The sequence below is a fragment of the Desmodus rotundus genome, chromosome 12 (assembly GCF_022682495.2).
Source record: "Desmodus rotundus isolate HL8 chromosome 12, HLdesRot8A.1, whole genome shotgun sequence".
Taxonomy (NCBI): Eukaryota; Metazoa; Chordata; class Mammalia; order Chiroptera; family Phyllostomidae; genus Desmodus; species Desmodus rotundus.
This window is the reverse complement of record NC_071398.1, coordinates 20,198,206-20,219,787: the sequence shown is the minus strand read 5'-3', so window position 1 is coordinate 20,219,787 and position 21,582 is coordinate 20,198,206. Positions and strand designations below refer to the sequence as shown.

The 21,582-nt window shown below is 42.2% G+C and overlaps 1 protein-coding gene across 3 annotated transcripts in view; it reads left to right on the top strand.

The window, feature by feature from the left end:
• Positions 1–21,582, top strand: part of WDR59 (WD repeat domain 59) — a 78,949-nt gene that overhangs the window by 50,721 nt on the left and 6,646 nt on the right. Inside the window, exons 18-24 of one of the 3 annotated variants that reach the window (XM_045191822.3) lie at positions 3,997–4,150; positions 7,641–7,697; positions 13,220–13,353; positions 14,522–14,603; positions 17,322–17,434; positions 18,800–18,950; positions 19,046–19,118. In XM_045191822.3, coding sequence (XP_045047757.2) covers positions 3,997–4,150; positions 7,641–7,697; positions 13,220–13,353; positions 14,522–14,603; positions 17,322–17,434; positions 18,800–18,950; positions 19,046–19,118 — 764 coding nt within the window. Of the gene's footprint in view, positions 1–3,996; positions 4,151–7,640; positions 7,698–13,219; positions 13,354–14,521; positions 14,604–17,321; positions 17,435–18,799; positions 18,951–19,045; positions 19,119–21,582 lie in introns of those variants that run through there. The other 2 variants (XM_024556076.4, XR_008425742.1) reach the window with 2 other exon arrangements.

The following is a 21,582-nucleotide window of genomic DNA, read 5'->3' as shown; positions in this document are numbered from 1 at the left end:
GCCTGGCCAGGGTTAGCTCTGTACTTTTATGACCTGAGGACTGTGCTTGATTTTCCTCACCAGTAATTGGGGATTATAATGGCACCTACTTCCTTTACTTTGAAGGTTAAATGACTTAGTTCGTGTAATGCATTTAGAATGCTGTTCCAACTGCATTTCTTCTTATTACTACTTTTTGGAAAAAAGTTTTTATTAATAGTTTGATTGAGATGTAACTCACAGAGTATACAGTTGACCCATTTAAAGTGTGTAATCGAGTGGTGTTTAGTATGTTCACGCATATGTGCAGCCATCACTACAGGCAAATTCTAGAACATTTTTATTATTCCAGAGAGGAACTTCATATCCCACAGCTGTCACTCCTCCCCACAAGTCCCCTATTCTTTCAGCCCTGGGCACACTCTGTTCTACTTTCGGTCTATCAATGTGCCCATTCCAGACATTGTCTGTAAATGAAATCATACAGGACGTGGTCCTTTGTGACTGGCTTCTTTCATCCGGTATAATGTTTTAAGGATCATACATATTATAGCATGTATCAATATTTTTTTTGCCAAATATCCAGGTATATGTGTGTGTATGTATGTGTGTGTGTATGTATGTGTGTGTGTATATATGTGTATGTGTGTATATGCATGTATGTGTGTGTGTGTATATGTGTGTGTGTATGTGTGTGTATATATATATCACATTTTATTTATTCACTCATTAGTCAGTGGGCATTCGGGTTCTTTCTGCTTCTCCTTTTTGGCTGTTAGGAATGATGCTGCTGTGCACATTTGTGTACAGGCTTCTGTGTAGACATACATTTTCGTTTTTCTTGGGTGTTACCTACGAGTGGAATTGCTGGATCATATGGTAAAGTTTGGGTTTTTTTAAATTAATAAACGTTATCATTTAGAGCACTTTTACATTCCTAATAAAATTGACTGGGAAGTGTAGAAAGTTCCCATATATCCCTCTTTCCCTCACCCCACGCACCCGATGTCCCCCATAGTACTGGTTTTTAAAATTTAAATACGCCAAGTTATACACCATAGACTTCCGGTTCTACAGTATGGGGACCATGATAACTTCTAAACCCTCCTGCTACAAACACCTGGATGTATTGGTGTGATATTTTAGGACACTTATGAGTGAATAGCTGAACTAACAAGAAAGGAGACTGAGTCAAGTGCATGAGCGCTGCTGTCCTGGGAGCTTGCCAGTCTCTGCAGTAACCCAGACAGATGAGACCTTGGCCCTGCAAGAACTAGGGAGTTAAGTGCTGGAGACCCCTTACGTTATACTGGGCTCTTTATTTGAAAGATTGGACTGGAAAACAATCACTCTCAAAGGAAAACAAAAATATATTTATATCTGAACTTCAAATCAGAGGGGAAAATGTTCCTGTTAGAAGGTTTTTCATGCTAACAGTAAAAGATTTTATTTACTTATTTTTAGAGAGGAGAAGGGAGGGAGAAAAAGAGGGAGAGAAACATTGTATGGTTGCTTCTCACGTGGCCCCCACTGGGGACCTGGCCCGCAACCCAGGCACATGCCCCGACTGGCAATCGAACTGTTGACCCTTTGGTTAGCAGCCCGCGCCCAATCCACTGAGCCACACCAGCCAGTATTTCATTGAGTTATAATTTACAGCACAAAATCGTGAAGTGTATGTCTTGATAACCAAGCACCCAGATCAAGACACAAAGCATTGCCCTCACCCCGAAACTTCTCTGCTCACTGTGCCCAGAGGAAACTGCTACTGTGACTTCCATCATTGTCATTTACTTTTGCCTATGCTTGAATTTCATCTAAACAGGCTCATGTAGCATGTGCTATTTTAATTTTATTTTTGTTGCTTATGCTGTTACAGTTCCCGCTTTTTCTCCCGTTCCTCACCTCTACCCGGCCCCATCTTCTCCCCTCCCCAAGCCAATCCCCGTATTGTTGTTTGTGTCCACCTGTTGTGCATAAATGTTCTTTGGTTAAGCCCTCCACCATCTTTTATTTCATACACCACCCCCCCCCGCCCCCAGCATGTGCTATTTTATGTCTGGCTTATTTTGCTCAACCTAATGTTTTTTAAATTAATCCTCATTGTTGCGTGTACCCATAGATTCATTGAATGAAAGTAATAGTTCGTTTATTCACACACCTATTTTCTGTGGACCTATAAATATAAGCCCTTTTATAGATGTGCGCATTGATTTCTGTACCTAAGGAGTCATATCCCTGGGTCATAGGATAGTTGTGTGTTTTTTATTAGAATTGCCAAAAAAACTCTGTGCCCAGCATTTGTACTGTACCATTTTAAATTCTGCCAGCAGTGTTCTAGAATTTTGGTGGCTCCACATCCTCTCCAAAACTTGGTATTTTCAGTTGTTTTAACTTTAGCTATTGTGGTGGGTGTGTAGGACTGTCTCCTTGTGGGTGTAATTTGCATCGCCCCTGGTGGGGACTAGTGGTGTTGAGCCAGGTTCGTGTGCTGATTGATCATCTGCGTAGCTTCTGAAATGTGCCTGTTCAACTATTTTGCCCATTTTTTTGGACTGTTTCTCATTATTCATTTATTTTTTAAAGATTTTATTTATTTATTTTTAGAGAGGGGGAAGGGAGGGAGAAAGAGAGAGAGAGAGAGAACCATTCATGTGCGAGAGAAATGTCGGCCAGTTGCCTCTCGCTCCCCCAACCAGGGACCTGGTCTGCAACCCAGGGATGTGCCCTGACTGGGAATCAAACCGTGACCTTCTGGTTTACAAGCTGATGCTCAGTCCACTGAGCCACACCAGTCAGGGTTTATTATTTATTTATGGTAGTTTTTCATTTTGGTCAAGTCCTTTGCTAGATATATGTATTGATTTTCTTTTAATCTGTGGCTTGTCTTTCTCACTCCTTAGTGATTTTTGATGAATAGCATCAAATTTTTAATTTTTGTAAAGTCCAATTCATAAGTTTTAAAATTTTGTGGTTAATGCTTTTCTGTTCTGTCTGAAAGAGACATTTGCCTACCCCAAGGTCATGAAACTATTCTTCCGTGTTTCCTTTCAAAAGGTTATAGTTTTAAATTTCTTATTAAAAATCTATAATTAATCTCATTAATTTTTGTGTATTATATGAACTAGAAGTCAAAGTTTACTTTTTCTTCAGTAGAGATATATCATTGATCCAGCACCATTTACAGAAAAGATTTTTCTTTTCTCATTGCGCATTGATACACTTGTTGAAAATCAGTTGGTCATGTTTGTGGATTTATTTCTGGATCTTTTTTCTTTAATCAATTGGTCTCTTCTGATGACAATACTCCTCTTACTGTAGCTTTATATAGTAAGTCTTCCAATCTGTCTACGTCCTCCAAGTTTATTATTTGTATTTAGGATTGTGTTGGCCATTCTAGGTCCTATACATTTCTATAAAGGATGTGATCAGCTCATTGGTTTCTACGATAAAGCTCAAATTTTGATTGGAATTGTTTTGACTCTGTAGATCAATTTGGAGAAAATCTATATCTTAACAATATGGAATCTTCCAGTCCACTAACGTGGAGTACTTTTCTGTTGTCTTGGGTCTTCTTTAATTTCTCTCAGCAACATTTTGCATTTTCACTGCACATTTTTTAAATTAAATTTGTTTCTAGGTATTTGATGTGTTTTGATGCTATTATAAATCAAATTTTTAAAATGTTTATTTTCCAAATGTTTGCTTCTAGTATATAGAAATACAGTAGATTTTTGTAGATTGACCTTGTATCTAAATTCACGTACTAGTTTTGGTAGTTTGTAGATCCCTTTGAATTTTTTATGTGTGTGTATATGATCATAGAAACATTCTCTGCTTCTGCAGATAAAATGTTTTTCAGTTCCGAAAGTTCTCTTTGGTTCTTTTTTGAAGTTTCCATTTCCCCCCATTGTATCCATCTTTTCTTCTTGGTTTTCTCAAGTGCTAAGAGCAGCACTACTTAGAAATGTGGAAGGATTGAAGCCAGTATGGATAATGTTGCGTTTTCAACCACAGATCTCTCTCGGCCTTGTCTGCTTATCACACTGGCTTGATTGCGCCAATGAAGATCCGCACAGAGGCCCCTGGGAACCTTCGTTTATACAGTGGGAGCCCCACTCGCAGTGAGAAAGAGCAGGTCTCCATCAGCTCCTTCTACTACAAGGAGCGGGTAAGCAGCAGAGCCACAGCCCCTGATTCTTATCCCTTCCCTGGATTCTTCTTCGTCTTCCTGCCTGCCACGCTCAGCAGCTAAATTAGTAATCCCCTCTAGTCTTTCATAAGTAGTTTGTTAATGAAAGACCACTGTTTGGTGCCTTCCCATGGGTTTTAACTGCTGTAAATTGTATGTGGGGGAGGAGGTTAGCTCTTACAATCCACAGTCTTCTCTCCATTTAACCCTGTTCTTGTAATCCCCATTCATTAAGTTGATTCTCATGCTTTCAGATGGAATAACGTAGCTTCAGGTCTTCCTTGGTATTCTGATCTTTGTCAACAACTTAAGGGGTATTTCTGAAGGCTCGGGATCTTGATATATTTGGAAGTTCACATCTGTGAGAAGTTTTAAAGTTGATCTCTAAGAGGTTTTATAGTTTTCCTAAGTCTACACTGAAATACCCATTTGAATGGACCATTTCATATAGAAATCATCCGAACCTGTCCTTTTGTTCCTGGGTTCTCAAAGAACTCCTCATCCTCAAGTATAGGAAGCTGCCTGAAGCCTTTAGTGACAGCACTGTAGATGTTGGCAGAGCGTAGGAAGGACTCTGGGAGCTCTTTCTCGTCAGATTGAGAGCCTGGCTTAAACAGGCTTTTAACTGACATGTTTGAGCTGCTCTCAAACTCATTTCTTAGGGATTCTTTGTTTTTTTCCTCCACTAATTAGGAAATGATGGATTGACTTCCATTAACAATTTTTAAATAAACCAATTTCTAGTGAGTGTTGGAGGTGTCTTCACTTTGTTTACAGCATACTATCTAACCTTCTTGGTTCACACTGATAGTTGGCCCTCTCTGACTTTGTCGTCTGAAATGAGTGGCAGCATTAAGACAGGACCAGAGTTGGGCAAAATCATCCAGTCAAACATGGACAATGATTTTTTTGTTGCCTTTCTGGCCAACTTTCTATAGTCCCTTCCACACATCTCTGCTGAAATGAATTCCACTCCTCTGGCTGTACAGACCTTGGAATTAAAAAAAAAATTATTTTAATGCAAGCTAGCCAGTCACTAGTTAGATGATTTGATAGACTGGTGGGAACTAGGGCATTTTTTGATCGACCTGCGTGCTAGCCACACCAGCTCATGGTTGGGTAACTGTGTGAATCTTTTTAGTGTTTAGCCAGGTTGAGGAAACCTTCTAGTCAAAGAGGCAGTTCTGAGTTCCCTCAGGTCATGTCATGTGCCACTCATGCTTGGGTTCAGATTGGGCACAATGCATGGACTAGCCCTTCTGACTCTGAGACAATGTGTAGAGGCCACGTTCAGTCAAAATGACTCTGGTTCCAACTTGGGGCCTCTCTTAATGCAGAAGCATTTGTATTTCCTGCATCCATGGTTTTGATGGTCTGGCCTCTTTTGCTACAAACAGCATACTCATAGAGAGGGACCCAGGAAGGAGTGTGGTATTTGTTTGATGTGGTTCCCACTGTGCTGCTTCTCTGCAGAAAATGGGCTATGATCATCCCCGAGGATGACATAGTAAGTGGTCTTTAAGTTTTATTTCAGATAATGAGCAAGTAAAATGGGGAGACACTTTTATTATAATTTTACATGAAACTTTTATCTGGCTACAGAACCTATATACAGAAAAGTTCACAAATCGTAAGTATGTAATTTGGGTGAATTAGCAATCACACTGTCCAGGAAATAAGACATTACAAGAACCCTAGAAGCCCCGGGGGAAGGAAGGCACATTTCAATGGGTGACATAATCATTTTTAGGTTAAATCAAATGAAATTGGTGGTACTTGACCATTCTTGATCTTAAAGAAAAGTTTCAGTTGGTTCAATCTACTGAGATGTTAAAATGAGCAATTCAGTTATTTTGTGATGAATTTGAAATAAATTCATCTCTCCTTGCAGTTGTTCATGCCCATCCCATTTACACGGGGTGAGGAGGGAGGATTAAAGAAGTGGAAAACAACCGCGATACTGCACAGAGCCCGTCTTCTCTTCCTTATGGACGGCAGTATGGTTTTGTGCCTTAGGGCGTCTAGTTTCATGGGTCAGATAATACCACTTCCATTACTTTTGTTCTGGAAATGATTCCAGTTTAGTAAATTTCCGTTTTTATTTCAGGCTAGATCTTTGTCCCACATATTTCTATTCTCTTTTAGATCTCTATCCCTGAGATCTTGAAATGAATAACATAAAGGAAACAAATACAACTGCCTGAAAATGTAGCAGTGACGGTATTGTAGCATATTTTGGCAATTACAAAAAAAATGTGAAGTCATTGGGGATTATTGTCCCTTGCTCTTGTTTTTGTGTTTTTAACCTTCCCAGCTTAGGTTATGTTGTTATATTAAGCTACGTGTTCTCCAGATGTAATTCCAAGGTTGCTCCCAAAATTTTTTAAAAATATGAGACACCACTTATAGGCAGTTAGAAAACATAGAGAGATGCTAGCATTAATTTGGTAACTGGACCAACTATTAAAAGGTGATGCAATATTGCTTATACTAAGGGTAAATTGGAAGGTCCAGAACTTCTGAGAAACACTAGACATTACCCTATAAACATTAAAAATTTTTTTTCTTAATTTTTTTTTTATTGAGAGAGCTTTGTTGTTGCATTTTAACAGTTTCTTAATTTAAAAAAATTTTTATTGTATTTTTTCCATTACTATCTATCCCCCCACAGCCCCTTCCACCTATACCCACCCACCCCTGCAATCACCACACTGTTCAACATTTACAAAGTTTTGCAACTTCCCACATTTGCTTCAGTTTCTATTATTAAAATAGCTGTAATGTAAATAACCGGGGAGGTGTCTAAGTTGCTAGAGTAACTTCTGATCTCCATAAAGAGTGCCTGCCGTTCCCAGTTTCACACTGATGCTCATGTCGTTAGCAAGAGTGACCTTAAATCCTTCGCCATAGCTCCAGCTTCCCTGCATTTCTCTGGGGCTCTTGCTTCCCCATGGCTTCACTCTAAAAATAGTTCTGCAGTCCCAAGGTCAAGGTTTCCAATTTCTCCGATGCCCTTTAGCCACACAACTAAAACAATGTGGTACTGAGTGTATGGAAGAACTTCTTCCTTTTTAGGAATGAGACCCTTCTCGCATACACCCACTCCACTGTCCTCCACTTGTCCCCTGACCCTGAATTTTGTTAGAGAACCGCAGACCTTGATCACCGTTCCTGTGTCAGAGCAGTGTGGACGTCAACCTCCTTATACCCTGAAAAGTGTTTTGGGCTGAAGAACAAGGACGTTGGGGCTGGGTTTGGAGTGTCACGGGTTGGGAGGGAGGTGAGGGAATCCGCCTATTGCTGTGTTAGTTCAAATTTTGTAGTCATTTCAATCCCAATTTTGTAGTATATTATGGTGCCTTTTAATCCATCAGATGTATGGGAAGCTTTCATTTTATTCTATATTTTTCCCTTTTAATTTTCTTGGTGTTTTCTTCCCTCCTCCTGGGTGTAACGTTTTCACGCACAGATGTCTCCTCGCTCTGCCCGGCGACGTTGGTCCATACAAGCAATTAACGACTTCCCGGTACTGTGCGCTGTGCAAATGCTCTCCTTGATTAATTCTGTCTCTGCCCAAAGGCCCAAGAATAAAATGCCACCTGCCTGGCTTTGAGGAACCTGAAATGACGAGCTGGCTGGGTTTCAGGACCAGCAACAGTAAATTTCCATTCTTGGGAGTCACGTGCCAAGGGCTGCCTCCCTGACAGTTTCCCTGACAGTTTCAGACTGGTGAATGCAGATACCATTAAGGATTGTGAATGGACTTTTGAAAATGAAGGTCAATACTGGGTTTCTTGGGAAGAAACCAGTTGTAAACCTTGAGCTCACCTGATTTCATTTGGAGAATTTGTATAATTTCATAGAGCTTTCAAAAACCTACCTTTGGCATTGGGGAAGCAGAGGAAGATACAAGAGGCTTCCACCATCCTGTCTGTTTTTATCATCTTGGTCTAATTCAAAGAGGGAAGTGCCCACCCGCTTCACTGGCATGACACATAAGCTAGTGTTTCTCCTTTGGCAATTATCTGTAACAAATTCTTTTTCCCTAACCATCCGTATTTTGCACTGACAATAAAACCTGTGCTATAGACATCCTCTCTTCCTTTTCTTTCTTATCCTATCGGCCATCTCCTCTCTTCTGTCTTCCTCTCCCACCCCCTTTGCGTGCCAGCAGTGCCACGGCGACCTCAGGCTGTGCAAGGCAGCCTTGAGGCTTCAGTGTAAATTTCATTTGGTGTAAAAAAATACTTAGGGGAATAGTTACAGCCTTTTCACGTAAAAACCAGTTGAAATCAGGAGTCCTGATTGGCAGGTACCACTGCTGCCAACAACGTGCAGGCGGAGCTGCCAGTGTGGCCGCCTCTCCTCAAAACGCCTGTCCCAGCCAGCCCAACCACTGAATTTCCACGGAGTTGTCCAGCAGTGCCTCCTGCTGCTGTTTCAACAGGAACTCATCTAGACTCACTGCCCACTCTGCTGATTATGCATTGTTGATGGGGTTGCTGCAAAGCAGTTGGTTACTTATTCTTGGGCTGTTTTTGCATTTAACCCATTTATTGGCATCGATGTTGCCTTCGATTGTAGCAGTAACACTGGTGGTACAGTCGCAAGCTGGCTGTTGGTTGTCATTCAGTGCTATTTGCACCAATGCTTCCTTCCCGCTCCCTCCCAACCGACTCGTTTCTTCCCTGTCCTCTTTCCCGTAATTCCATGAACCCCGTCTTGGTATGTTCAGAGGGGCATCCCAGTGCTCATTTTGTGATAATTGTCTGTCTTGCTTTGTCTCTCTTTTCTCAATCCCTGCTTATAATCTGTGGGGAAGGGCATTTTTTCTTGATGGGGCATTGAGAAGACCTAAGAGAAATGCAGAGTCCTTTACTTCCCAGAGATAATTGATTTTACTGCGCAGAAAAGTATCCGTGTTTTAGCCCGTCAGAGTGAGACTGGAGCAATGCAGTAAGGTTCGGGGGCATTTGGGCCTTAGTGCCCTCCCCTCACCTGGAAAGATCAGCCACACTCGGACGGGTGTGTCATCATTCTCTCCCTGTTGTCACCTGACAGTCGCACAGATAAGAGGGACAAAAATCACCACAGGATGTTAAGAGGAAAGGAAGTCTTGGGGAAGTGTGGCTGCAGTATGAACCCTTTTTATCACCAAAGCTCTAGAAAAACACCCTGAAAAGCTTGAAAAGCTGTCCATGCTCATCAAGGAGCATCAGTGATTTGAGACTTAGCATGTCTTCAGTTAGGCAGCCGGGTTTTGTTCGAGTCCCTAGAGCAGTTGGCCACTAGACAGGATTACTGAGTGACCGCTGTAGACCGAAGGGAGATATTTCCTATTTTCAAACCACCAAGTAACAAATTTAAAAAGAAACTGTTTTGTGACTGCTTAAAGATGTTTGATAAAGTATTTCTTACTGGATTAAATGAACTGCTGTCCTATAATTGCTTTTGTAGTTTGATTCTTGGTGACAGCTGTAACTGGGTGACCCCGTGTTGGGGAAACTTCTCCTATTATAGGCTGAAAGGCAGCTTTTCATAAAACAGGTTTCCTAAAACACCTATACATCAAACAGAGAAGCACTTAGAAGCCTGGTGTCCCTCAAGAAGTTGACAAGGAAGTCCCAGGAAATACATACTGTGCTTCCCATAATCCAGTGAAGGATCGTTGTAGATAGTTGTCCAAGGCCACCGTCTCTACAGTGTCATCAAGTACTTATTGATGACGCGCACTGGTTTGTTTCTGCTGATCCCTGTAAACCAAGACTGCAGGTGGGGGCAGAGTCCTCATCCATCTCACTGGACTCTGAGTCTTCTCTATGAATGCACCTAACCCTAACAAATCCATGCAGGTGATTAAAAAGGGTGAGGTGCAGGCTCTTGCACCTGGCCTGAAATGTAGCACCTGGGTCTGAGCGTGGCGTGCCCTATGAGAAGCCACATAGCTGCAGGAGCCGCTAGCCTCTGCCGATCTGCAGCGCACTGCTCTGGCTGAGCACAACACAGTTACAGCGCTTGGCAGAGAAGTGACTGTGGAAGTGAGTAATTGTAGAGGATAGGCCTCATTAGAATCAGATGCTGTTCTCCTTCCATGCAGGAATGGATCCGTTTAAAAATGGGCCAGGCTTTTTCCAGGTAGCTTAGTCAGGACTTAATTTTTTTTCCTCCTTTTAATCTAAAGTCATACTCTTAAAAACAGGTTAACAAATACGGGCTTAGTAGCCTGACAGGCCTGTGTTTGAATCTCAGCTCTTATGCCTGCGTCCTTGAGTAATGGAGGCCACAGCCCCTTCCTGAGGGAGCTGTAGTGAGGCTAATGCTCGCATAGTAAGCAGTGCGTGGCAGGTGCTGAAGTTACTAATGGCAGGCAAGCCTTTAAATCCTGGGTCAAATGTCTGTACACTTGGACTTGTGTCTGGACATCTCTCATTTCCCGCATATGGAGCCTGTGTAGCCATTTGTAGGGGAGGCTCTGGGGAAGTACAGTAATTGCTCATGATCTCCCATGTCCATTACCCACGGCCCTTTTTGCAAGTACACTTGACCTTCTAAAATGATCACTCTTAGAAATCACTCAAATCTGCCAGGAAAACATTTTTAAATGAGCTAGGCTATTTGCAAATGAACTACTTTCAGCACATGGCTCTTAATATTATATTTTTATTGGGTTTGCTTAAAAAGTTAGGGTATTGTGGTGGTTTTCACTGTGGTCTGAAAGCTATAAACCCCTATAAACCCCCCTCCCTTGTGAGCCTCTGTTTACTACCCCTACTACCCCTATTTAGTTAAACAGAGCTAGTTTATTACTCAATTGTTCAAGTGCTTTTCATTTTCTCTTTGTACTAAGGAACCAGAATGACTACCTGGAACAGTGTTTTAGAAGCCCGGAAGACCGAATTAGATGGATCACATTCCCTTCCTGGTTGAATCATTATAGTGTAGATCTTTTCCCTTCCCTTCCCTCCCCTGCCCTTCCCTTCCCTTCCCTCCCTTTCCCTTTCCCTTCCTTTTCCCCTCCTTTTCCCTTCCTTTCTCTTCCTTTCCTTTTTTCTTTTCTTTTCCCCTTCCTTCTTTCCTTCTTTCCTCCAGTACCCTAAATCTCATGTGCGATGACCAGTTATGTGGGACCTCTCGGTTTGTCATTTCCTGGAATTTTAAACTCCTGGAAACCAGGATGAAAATCACAGTGAAATGAATGTGTGTACTTACACTCTCCCTGTTCTAGTTAACCACACTGCTGTTCCCATCTCTGCCAAATTACCCTCCCCACTAAAACCAGTCATGGCGTAATAGCAGTGCACACACGTGGCGGCATCTGTGTCGGTTAACATGCCCGGCTCCAGTCCATTCTGACAGGTGGTTTGCTCTTTAGCACGCGCTCCCCTTACTTGCATCCACGTCAGGATATTTATGGCTAAAAGGATAGTGGGGTTTTTTTTTGAGTATGCGCATAATTCAAGTTTAGAAAATAAGCAGGGCTAGCAGAGAATTGAAGGCCTTCCCCACAATAATAGGTTAAGCTTCATCTTATATCGCAGAATAATGTCTTGTGTATAGATAAATAGCAAATAATAACTGAACTGCTTCTTAAGAGCAAATGGGTTAAGCTCCAAATTGATAACGAAGCATATGTATTTACCAATTATGATAAGCAATTCAAATATTTCAGTTAAACTTCTTCATTTACCTTCCTTGAACTAAGCCCAGGTGTCCTGGATTTGGTAGGTTCCATAACACTGACCAATCCTGTAAGGAGTTACGTGCATCGGGCAACTTCAGGATTAGATGAGACTGCGGGGGTCAGAGACGTCTGAATGTAGACCATGACTCATTTGTGGAAGAGTGATTATATAAAAATCACTTGTGGAAAATGAACTTGGGAGTCAGCTAAATGATGACCAAATGAAGGTTTATACACGTTCATAAAAATCACAGATTTTAAAATGGCGCCTTTTCCGCTTACAGAGCGTACACTTTCCTTTTTACTGCACCCTTATTAACCTTGTGAGACTGGAGCAACAGTCATCTGAGCCACGTGTTTTCAGTGAGTGAAGAGAGGGTGACCTGAGACTAAATTCCCAGCAAATGAGTAATTTGTCCAGGGTCCCCTTGAACCAGCACATGTGGCAAACAGCCCAGTAACCTTGGTTTTTGGACCCCAATGGCAGGCCCTTCCACTGGCTCCTTTTGCACCCTTCGTTAACAAATACGTCTCCTCCCTCAGCTGAGTCACTTTGGTGGCCCCCTTTTTAATTTCTGGCAATAAAATAAAATAGAATACCACTCCCTTGGCTGGTTGTCATTTTAAAGATACCAGATGGCGCTATTCTAATAGTTTCCATTTTCTGAGATAGCTCTCATTTCCCACGTAGGGGCTCCCGTGTAGCCGTCTGTAGGGAAGGCTCTGGGGAGGTACGATTATTGCTCATGGTCTTCCATGTCCGTCACCCCCGTGCCTCTGCTCTAGTATCTTTGACACTCTAAAATGATCACTGTTAGAAATAATTCAAGTCTGCTAGGAAAAACAGGGTAATTCTCTTTGAGCTGCTAAGTTTTTCTGTCTGCCTATCATTGATTAAAGTTTGCAGAGCCCACACTACATCTGGATTAAATTCTCAACAAATCTATTAAAACTCTCTTAGAAGGGAAAAAAAGAACTTTGATTAGTTTCAAGCAAGAACTTTGAACCTAACCTTAAAAGTTATTCTCCCACATTTTTGTGGTCTTTACTAACCAATTTCCTTGCTGTTCTTTTTTGTCTCTATTTTTAAAATCCTGGCTTCAAGATGTCTGTTTCTGAGCACGTGCAGAACGTAGAATCTACACAGTTCTGCAGTAGGTGCTTGTTTTCCTGTTAGGCTTTGGGACCAAGAGCTCAGTGCCCTTTGTTATCCTTTTGTTTCCTACAGATGCTGATTCATGTAATTGTGGGCATGATGTAATGCAAAGTCTCTGCACATTGCCAGTGCCCCGACTATGATGTGCTTTGCAGCTGTAGGTTTCCATTCAGCAAAGTCCCCATGAGTTAAATCTTGTCATCTCCCCCAGAAATCAAGGCGATGGAAAAGCAAGCGTGAGGGATCAGACTCAGGCAATCGACCAATCAAGGCTGCCGGGAAAGTTATCATCCAGGATATCGCGTGCCTGCTTCCTGTTCACAAGGCACTGGGAGAACTGTACATGTAAGTTCAAAAGCTCAGGTGTGCCATGCCTATCATTTAGTCAGGATTACCAAAGTGTTGTTTTGTTTTGTTTTGTTTTGTTTGTTTAAGTATTGGAACCCTTTCTTCGGAAGCAGTTTTAGGAGAAGCCCAGTGTGTTGGCTTTCCGTTGCTGCATGACGAATCGCCACAGACTCAGTGGGTTAACACAGCAGGCATTGTCTCACAGTGTCCATGGGTCAGGAGTTTGGGCGTGGCCTCGCTGGGTCCTCACCAGGCTGAAATCATGGAGTCGAGCAGGCGATATGCGCATCTAACGCTCAGGATCCTCGTCCAGTTCATTCAGGTTGTTAGCAGAATTCAGTTTCTTGCAACCATTGAACTAGGTGAATTTCATCTTCTTTGAGACCAGAAGGAGCGTCTCACTGTCACTCCACCTTCTTCCTAAGATGTCACCTGGTTAGGTCCGGCTTACTCAGGGTAATCTCCCTGTTGACAGGTTCAAAGACTGATGAATAATAACCTAATCGTGGGAGTGCCATTCCATCAGTAGTCACTGGTCTCGCCCACGTTTACAGGGAGGGGTTTATAAGAGGTACTGTGGCAGGGGGCAGAAATCTTCAAAACAGCCTCAGAATTCTGCCTCCTGGGCCCAGTCAGTAAAACGGATAAGGCAGAGCCACTTCGGTCGAGGGGAGCTGGGCAGTGAGTGGCAAGCACAGAGGCTGGCCTGCAGTTCCCCTTTTCCCTGAACTTGAACGCATGACAAAAAGCACCATATTTATTGTGTAGTATATACAAAGCACACTACTCTCTGTGTTAGAAACTATGCTGTTGTATGTATTTCGGTTCATTTTTGTTCAATCCTCAGGCCTGGGTAACCCCACAGAAAAGCAGGTTGGCAAATTGGTTTTTGAGTCTGGCCTCCTCTCCTGGCTTCAAAGAGTGAGCAATTTCACCTTCCCCGGTCCGAACCCACACACAGCATCAGCTGGTAGTTAAGCATTTTCTTCATGTGACATATAAAGGTATCTTTAGGCCAATTCAAGTAAAGCATTTTGAGTGACAACCAAAGAGGCAGTTTTTTATCTGTTGGTTAAAGCAGGAATAACTGATTTAGGAAGTTAGACTAGAAAGAATTATTATTATTTTTTTAGAAAGAAACTTTTTAATTCTTTTTAAATTTCAGATTAAATGTAAATGATATCCAAGAAACGTGTCAGAAGAATGCCACGTCTGCCCTGCTCGTTGGAAGGAAGGATCTTGTCCAGGTACTGTCCGTTCCTTTTCCTGGAGATCTGGGTCTTCCTTTTGAGCGGGTTGTTTCCACTTTATAGTTACGGTTTGGTAACATTTCAAGATGTGTCTCCTATTTTGCAGTTTCTCTCCCTTTTTCTTTGCCAAACTACAGGGCTAGAGCAGCTTCCTAAGTCTCTTGGATGCTTTTCTTGCTAGTGTGTAGTTGGGAGGATCCTAAAGTGTTTACTAGGTGGTTTTATTGCATCTCTTTTCCTTTCAGTTCCATGGTGCTTGTTGCGTAGCTAAATTTGGGTGTCAGTATCTTTACCCTTTGTGCTCTCAATTCGTTTTTATTTTCCTTTTAAAAATGTTTCATTTCATAAGGAGTTTACAAAAACCTTCCTTTAGAATAAATATGTTCAGTTTTAAAATATGTGATCTCACAAAAATTTAAATCTTCATTTTTGCAGGAATACATCGGTGTATTAAAGCAAGCTGCTCCTACATTGTTTTTTAACAGCTTTATTGAGATACAGGCCATATACCATATAATTCACCCATTTAAAATGTACTGTCCAATGGCTTTTAGCGTATTCACAGAGTTTTGCAACCATTGCCACAAATACTTTTAGAACATTTTCATTACTTTAAAAAGACACCCCACACCCCTTAGTTCTCAATCCCTTCTGCCCCGACCCAGCCCTAGGCGACCACTAATCTGCTCTCTCTGTTGCCCTTCAGTCTTTAGTGTGAGGATCCGACTGAGCCGTGGAAACTGCCAGCTGTTTCCCTATTCACTCAGTTTTTCCCCTTACAACCTTCCCAATGTCTTGTGCTAAGGCCTTCCCTTGATTTCTATTTGTAAAAAATTCCTAGGATTCCATTTGTCACTTAATAAGTACTGTCAAGTTTTTGCTCAAACCCTATTAGGGGAAATTTAAAGTCATGAATATAATCTATATAAGGACTCAGCCACCTAAAGTTCTGCAAACACGAAGAAGCAAAATAAAGTAGTAGAGATATTGTGGAATGTGGCATGTGGATGCACAGGTCCAGCTCAGCACCCTGGTGCTGTGACCCTGGGCAGAGTGGCAGGCACTCTCAGCCTCTGTGTGCTACTTGTGAAACGGGAACCGTGAGAATAATGACCGCATAGGGCTGGGAAGGAGACTGGTACATGCAGTGCTAAGGCAGACCCGACATCCATGCTCTGAAAAACATTCTCTGAGGAAAAATTACTTCCTAAAGTGCTGTGCTTTGTTTTTTTAAAGTTTTTATTAAGTTGAATTGGAGGGTCAGGCTAGTCTGAGGTATGGTGAGAAGACCCTTCCCTTGAGTTTAGACAGACCTGAGTTTGAACCTGGACTCTTGTTACTCTTTTGTTATATGATTCTAGGAAGCCCCCTCATCCTTCTGAACCTCGGTTTCCTCGACTATAAAGTGGGAACAATACTTCTAAGGCCTTGATAGATGGTAACTACCCATATATGGTACAGTTACTACTGCTGTTCTTGCAATTATCGCCATCATTTGCGGTGTGGCACTGTTTCATATGGGACAGATGTGACATCCATGCAAAGGGTTGGAAAAAATGTTTATATGCTTCATGCACCTGTTCAAGATGATGTGCCCACTATTTTGCAATGAGTTGCAGAAACAAGCCTAAATGTGAACTGTGTTTGTCGAAGCTGTTAGGAAATGTGTGTTGTAAATGAGGAAATACCATATCTGAGTTGTCAGCCGGCATAGGAAACGCCCTATCCTGTCCCTCTCAGCAGCCGTCACGCGGGTCACTCATGACAGAGGTGAACAGGAACACAGCCTCCGCTTCCTCACTTGAGCCAGTACTTGCGTGCACTAATGCTACTGATGCCACATCATTTAACTAATTTTTAAAAAATATCTGATATGTTTCTTTGCCTATTTTTCAGTATTTTTATTTGCTCATTCTTTTTTCTTAGATTTTAAACTCCTTGTTTAAAGTCTGTATTTCCCTTTTCAAGTTTCCCACAGAGTCTAATATAGTGTTTTCCAGTTAGTAGGCTTACAGTGAGGTGTTGCTGCTGAGAAAGATTTCCTGAGAGTATATTCCATTTTTAAAGGTGTGGAGGGGAGTGGGCTCTGTCGATGGCATAATGTATTTAGCGTGTGCTGCGTCTCAGGTTTAATAGACACTTAAAGCACATTAGTTTCTGCTTGACGACACCAGGCCCCACGAGATTTCAAGCTGAGAGGGAGATATTCCTTAGATGTGGTGTCAACACAGAGAAAGCCAAGTCTATTTTGTCCTGGCCTATTTTTCTACAGTTTCAGAGAGGATGCTGAAACATTTGTGAGGAAAGCAGCAAGTTTTCATTATTTGCTGAAGAAGGACAGGTCTTTAATGTGATACCGAATGCTTTCTCCTCCCTGCCAGTTCACTAATGAAGCAGCAGAAGGAGTCACGCGAGCTAGGGGTTGAGCAGACAACCCGTCGAAGTTGCTGCACAGTGTCATTTCTCTGAAGTTGGCTTACTCTGAGTTTGTTCGGCGAGTGTTTCTCAAATGTTACAGTCCCCTGAGAACCTTGTTGAAATGCTATTCCTGATTCGGCCGGCCCGGAGCGGGGCCGGAAATCCTGCACTTCGGGAGGCTCCCAGCTCTGCAGCTCTCAGAGTAGCAAGGGGGCACGCGTGTGGCGGGGTTCTTTCACGCTTCCTGTTCCTGTCCTCACCAGTCTGAGTGTGCGTGTTTCTCTTTGATTTGTCCAGGTGTGGTCGCTGGCTACAGTAGCTACAGATCTTTGCCTTGGTCCGAAGTCTGATCCAGATTTGGAGACACCCTGGGCTCGGCATCCATTCGGGCGACAGCTGCTGGAGTCACTGTAGGTTTGGAGAGCTGCCCGTGAGGAGAGTGAGCGATGGGAATTTAGGTCTGTCGGCACTCGCAAGGTTATCGTCTGGGAGGAAAGTGCAGAGGCCTGATGCGCGAGAGGGGACAGTGAGGGCTTTCCTTTTGGTGCTGCAATAATTTCTGCGCCAACTAACTTTTTATAGCAGAAGGAACTATACAATATTTGTCATCCGTAACAAGGATTTCAGACTCAGGTGTCCTTGTTTTTGCTATAACTTGTATCAGTCTGAACTCAGGAGTTTGAGCACTTGAGATGGTAAATTTCTTGGGTGCTGTGGAGTTTCAGCCCTGAGAGCACATTGGAGAATCGCGTATTGGCTTTTATGTTCTCCAAAGGCCATGATGCTTTCACCCTATTAGACAGCTTATGAAAACATTGAATTTGTGCTTGACTTATTGCACTGAAATAGCGCACACTGGAAATAAAATGTGCAAAAAGATTTACAACCAGTTAAGCCGCTTGAATCTCCCTAACAGTGGGGCCCAGGTCCAGACAGAGGAGCAGAGAAGCTCTGCCTTTCTTCGGGGGAAGCTTGCTTTCCCTGCGGGTCGAGGCCAGACCCAGGACATCATGTACTCACACTTCAGTTTCCTCAGAGTAACTCAGGGATGATAACGCTTGTCACACTTCATGTGAGGCTCACGTAAGATAGTGAGTGTGAAACACCTTAAGAAATATTAGACATTGCTCGATAGGAAACGTATCAATATTATTCCATCACAAAGGCCAAGTCCCTCTGGTCCCTACCTCACATTCTAGTGTAGTGGTCCTAAAAGGAGCAAAGGGGATGTAAGTACCTAAAAGGTGAAACCGTTCCTCGTTGTTCTTATTTAATAGCTCCTATTCCTAACCCACCTCCTGAGTCTGTTGCCTGCTCGCCATACCGCGGCAGTGCAGTGTTCCCTGCGCACCATCACGTGGCTTTAGGTTACATGAATGAAGTGTAGCGGAGCCTCTGGAAAGCGCTGTGATTCTGCCTTGGAGCCTGAGCTTGGGAGAGAGCAGGTGTGGCCTCACTCAGATGTCAGTCTAGTCTCCTTTGGAGAAGCTACATTCAAGTCTGAGCCCATGCCTCATGCCAGCCAGAAGCTTTCAGATTCGTTTTCTAGGTCATTTGTATTATTTTGATATAATCTATTCCAAAGCAAATTTAGCCAAAATCAAGGTAAGCCTCTGGATCTATAGAAAGCCATGGTACCTGAGAGGGGTTTTTGAGGACGAAGTAAGCGTCTTTTCTTCTCCATTCCTAAGGCTACAACCTGCCATGATTGCGATAGTATCCTCCCTCCGTCTCTTCTCTTGACTCGTTTTCTCTCCTCTCGCCGTTTTTTCCAGGTTGGCTCATTACTGCCAACTCCGGGATGTCCAGACGTTGGCTATGCTCTGCAGTGTGTTTGAAGCCCAGTCTCGGCCTCAGGGAATACCAAACCCTTTGGGGCCTTTTCCCAGCCGTTCATCTAATCTCGTGGTGTCCCATAGTCGATATGTAAGCTTGTGGTTTTCTGGTTTGTGTCTAACTTTTTCTAAAGGTAAACTACCGCGGGGAATGGTATTCTGATGCTGCTCCTGTTTGTTCGACAGCCCAGCTTTACCTCCTCTGGTTCCTGCTCCAGCATGTCAGACCCAGGGCTCAACACTGGTGGATGGAACATAGGTTGGTATGGGACTGACTTAGCCCACGCTGGATGTTTAGTTCTCGAAAAGCTGCATGTGAATTGTTAATAATACGTAATCTTTAGTTGGTGAATAGTCTCTGTTTTTTTTCCTTTGTCATTTTTCTTTAAATTTAGTAGGACAGCGAAACTGTAGTCAGTAAGACCTGGACTTTCATGTTTGAACAGGCCAGTTTCTGGAAGGTCTTTCTGCCTTTCTGGTTGCTTTACATCCCATGACCTTGAGACACTGACAGTGAGACTTCCCAGTGTACACCCCCAAATCCTAGCCCTATCCTCCTTCCGTCACACGTGCCCCTGCCAAGGACGTCTGCCACGTCGGTTTATGTGCCTCTTTCAACATCGAGGAATAAAGAGAGTCTGATGCCAGCCGACCAGAAAGATCTGCTTAATGAGCGTTTGTGTTTTCTGGACTTGTAAAATTTCTTTTTAAAGATGATCTTCATTTTCCTGATTGTGAAAGTAATACATGCACAGTGAAGAAAAGACACAGCAGAAAGTATTAGAGAAGACAGTGGTAATCATTCATTACTCCACCTAGAAATATCTGTTAACATTCCAGAACATTTTCTTCCGATCTTTCTGTATGTAGATAGGTGGAGGTGGGCTCATACTGTATATGTGATTTTGTGTTCTGTTAATTTTATCATGAGCATTTTCTCATGTCACTTAAAAAGTCTTTATAAATAATGACTGCCTAATATGCTACTATATAACTATGCCATCATTTGCTTAATCCTGAGAAAGAAGAACAAAGTTGGAGGAATCACACTAGCAAATGTTAAACTATTCTGTAAGGTCATAGTAATCAAAACAGCATGGCGCTGGCATAAAAACAGACACATAGATCAATGGTACAGAATAGAGAGCCCAGAAATAAACTCACACCTCTATAGTCAATTAATATTTGGCAAAGGAAGCAAGCACATACAATGGGCTAAAGATAGTTTATTCAATAAATGTTGTTGGGAAAATTGGACAGATATGTGCAGAGAAATGAAACTATAACACCTTCTTAAACCACACACAAAAATAAATTCAAAATGGATCAAGAACTTAAATGTTAGACCTGGGGCCATAAAAGTCGTAGAAGAAAACTTAGGCAGCAAAGTCTCGGACATTGCTTGTAGCAATATTTTATTGGATATATTTCCCCAGGCGAGGGAAACAAAAGAAAAAAATAAATAAATGGGACTACATCAAACTAAAAAGTTTTGCACAGCAAAGGAAACCATCAAAATAAAAAGATAACCCACAGAATGGGAGAACATATTCACTGTTATATCTGATAAGGGATTAATAACCCACAATTTATAAAGAACTTTCAAAACTCAACTCCAGAAAAACCCCCAATTTAAAAATGGGCAAAGGGCTTACCCAAAGAGAACACACAGATGTCCAAAAGACCAATGAAAAGATGCTCAACGTCACTAATCAGAAAAACACAAATTAAAACCACAATGAGATACCATCTCACCTGTCAGAACAGCTATCATCAATAAATCAACAAACAACAAGTGCTGGCAAGGATGTGGAGAAGGGGACCCTAGTGCACTGTTGGTGGGGATGCAGATTGGTGCAGCCACTGTGGGAAGCAATATGGAGATACTCAAAAAGTTAACTCAAAAAGTTAAAAATGAATCTGCCTTTTGACCCAGTGATCCAACTTCTGGGAATCTATCTGAAGAAACCCCAAACACTAATTCAAAAAGAGCATAAGCACCCCTATGTTCATAGCGGCGTTATTTACAATTGCCAAGATAAGGAAGCAGCCCAAGTGCCCATCCAATGGATATCGTTTATCCAGTGGATAAAACAACTATGGGATGTTTACACAATAGAATACCACTCGACTGGAAAAAAAGGGAAATTATACTCTTTGCAACAGTATGGATTGACCTGGAAAACATTATGCTAAGGGAAATAAACTAGCCAGAGAGGGACAAATACCATATGATTTCACTCATACATAGAATCTAATGAACAAACTGAACTAACAAGGGAAATGGGGACAGACTCATAGATGGAGAGCAGGATGACAGCTAGTGGCCTGGGGGAAGGAGAGGGGGTGGAGGGATGGAGCAAGAAGGGAAAAGGACTCATGGACATGGACAGCAGTGTAGCGGTTGCTGGGGGCAGGGGGCTATAAGGGGACTAAAAGGTAATAGAAAACAATACAAGAAAAATTAAATTAAAAAATATAAATAATCACTGCCTAATATGCTACTATATCACTATCCCATAATTTGCTTATTATATGTGTGCTTAATTATCAAATTACTGTAATAATAAGTACCTAGACAAAAAGGTTAGGCTAGGAAAGGGTTCTTCTGTTTAGTTATATTTCTCAGGATCTTCCACTTAGCTTGCTTTTCTGCTGGGGAGTAAATTGGACACGCACTGCTTTACGAGAGTTTTTAGATGCTCTTCACGCCTTCTCTGATT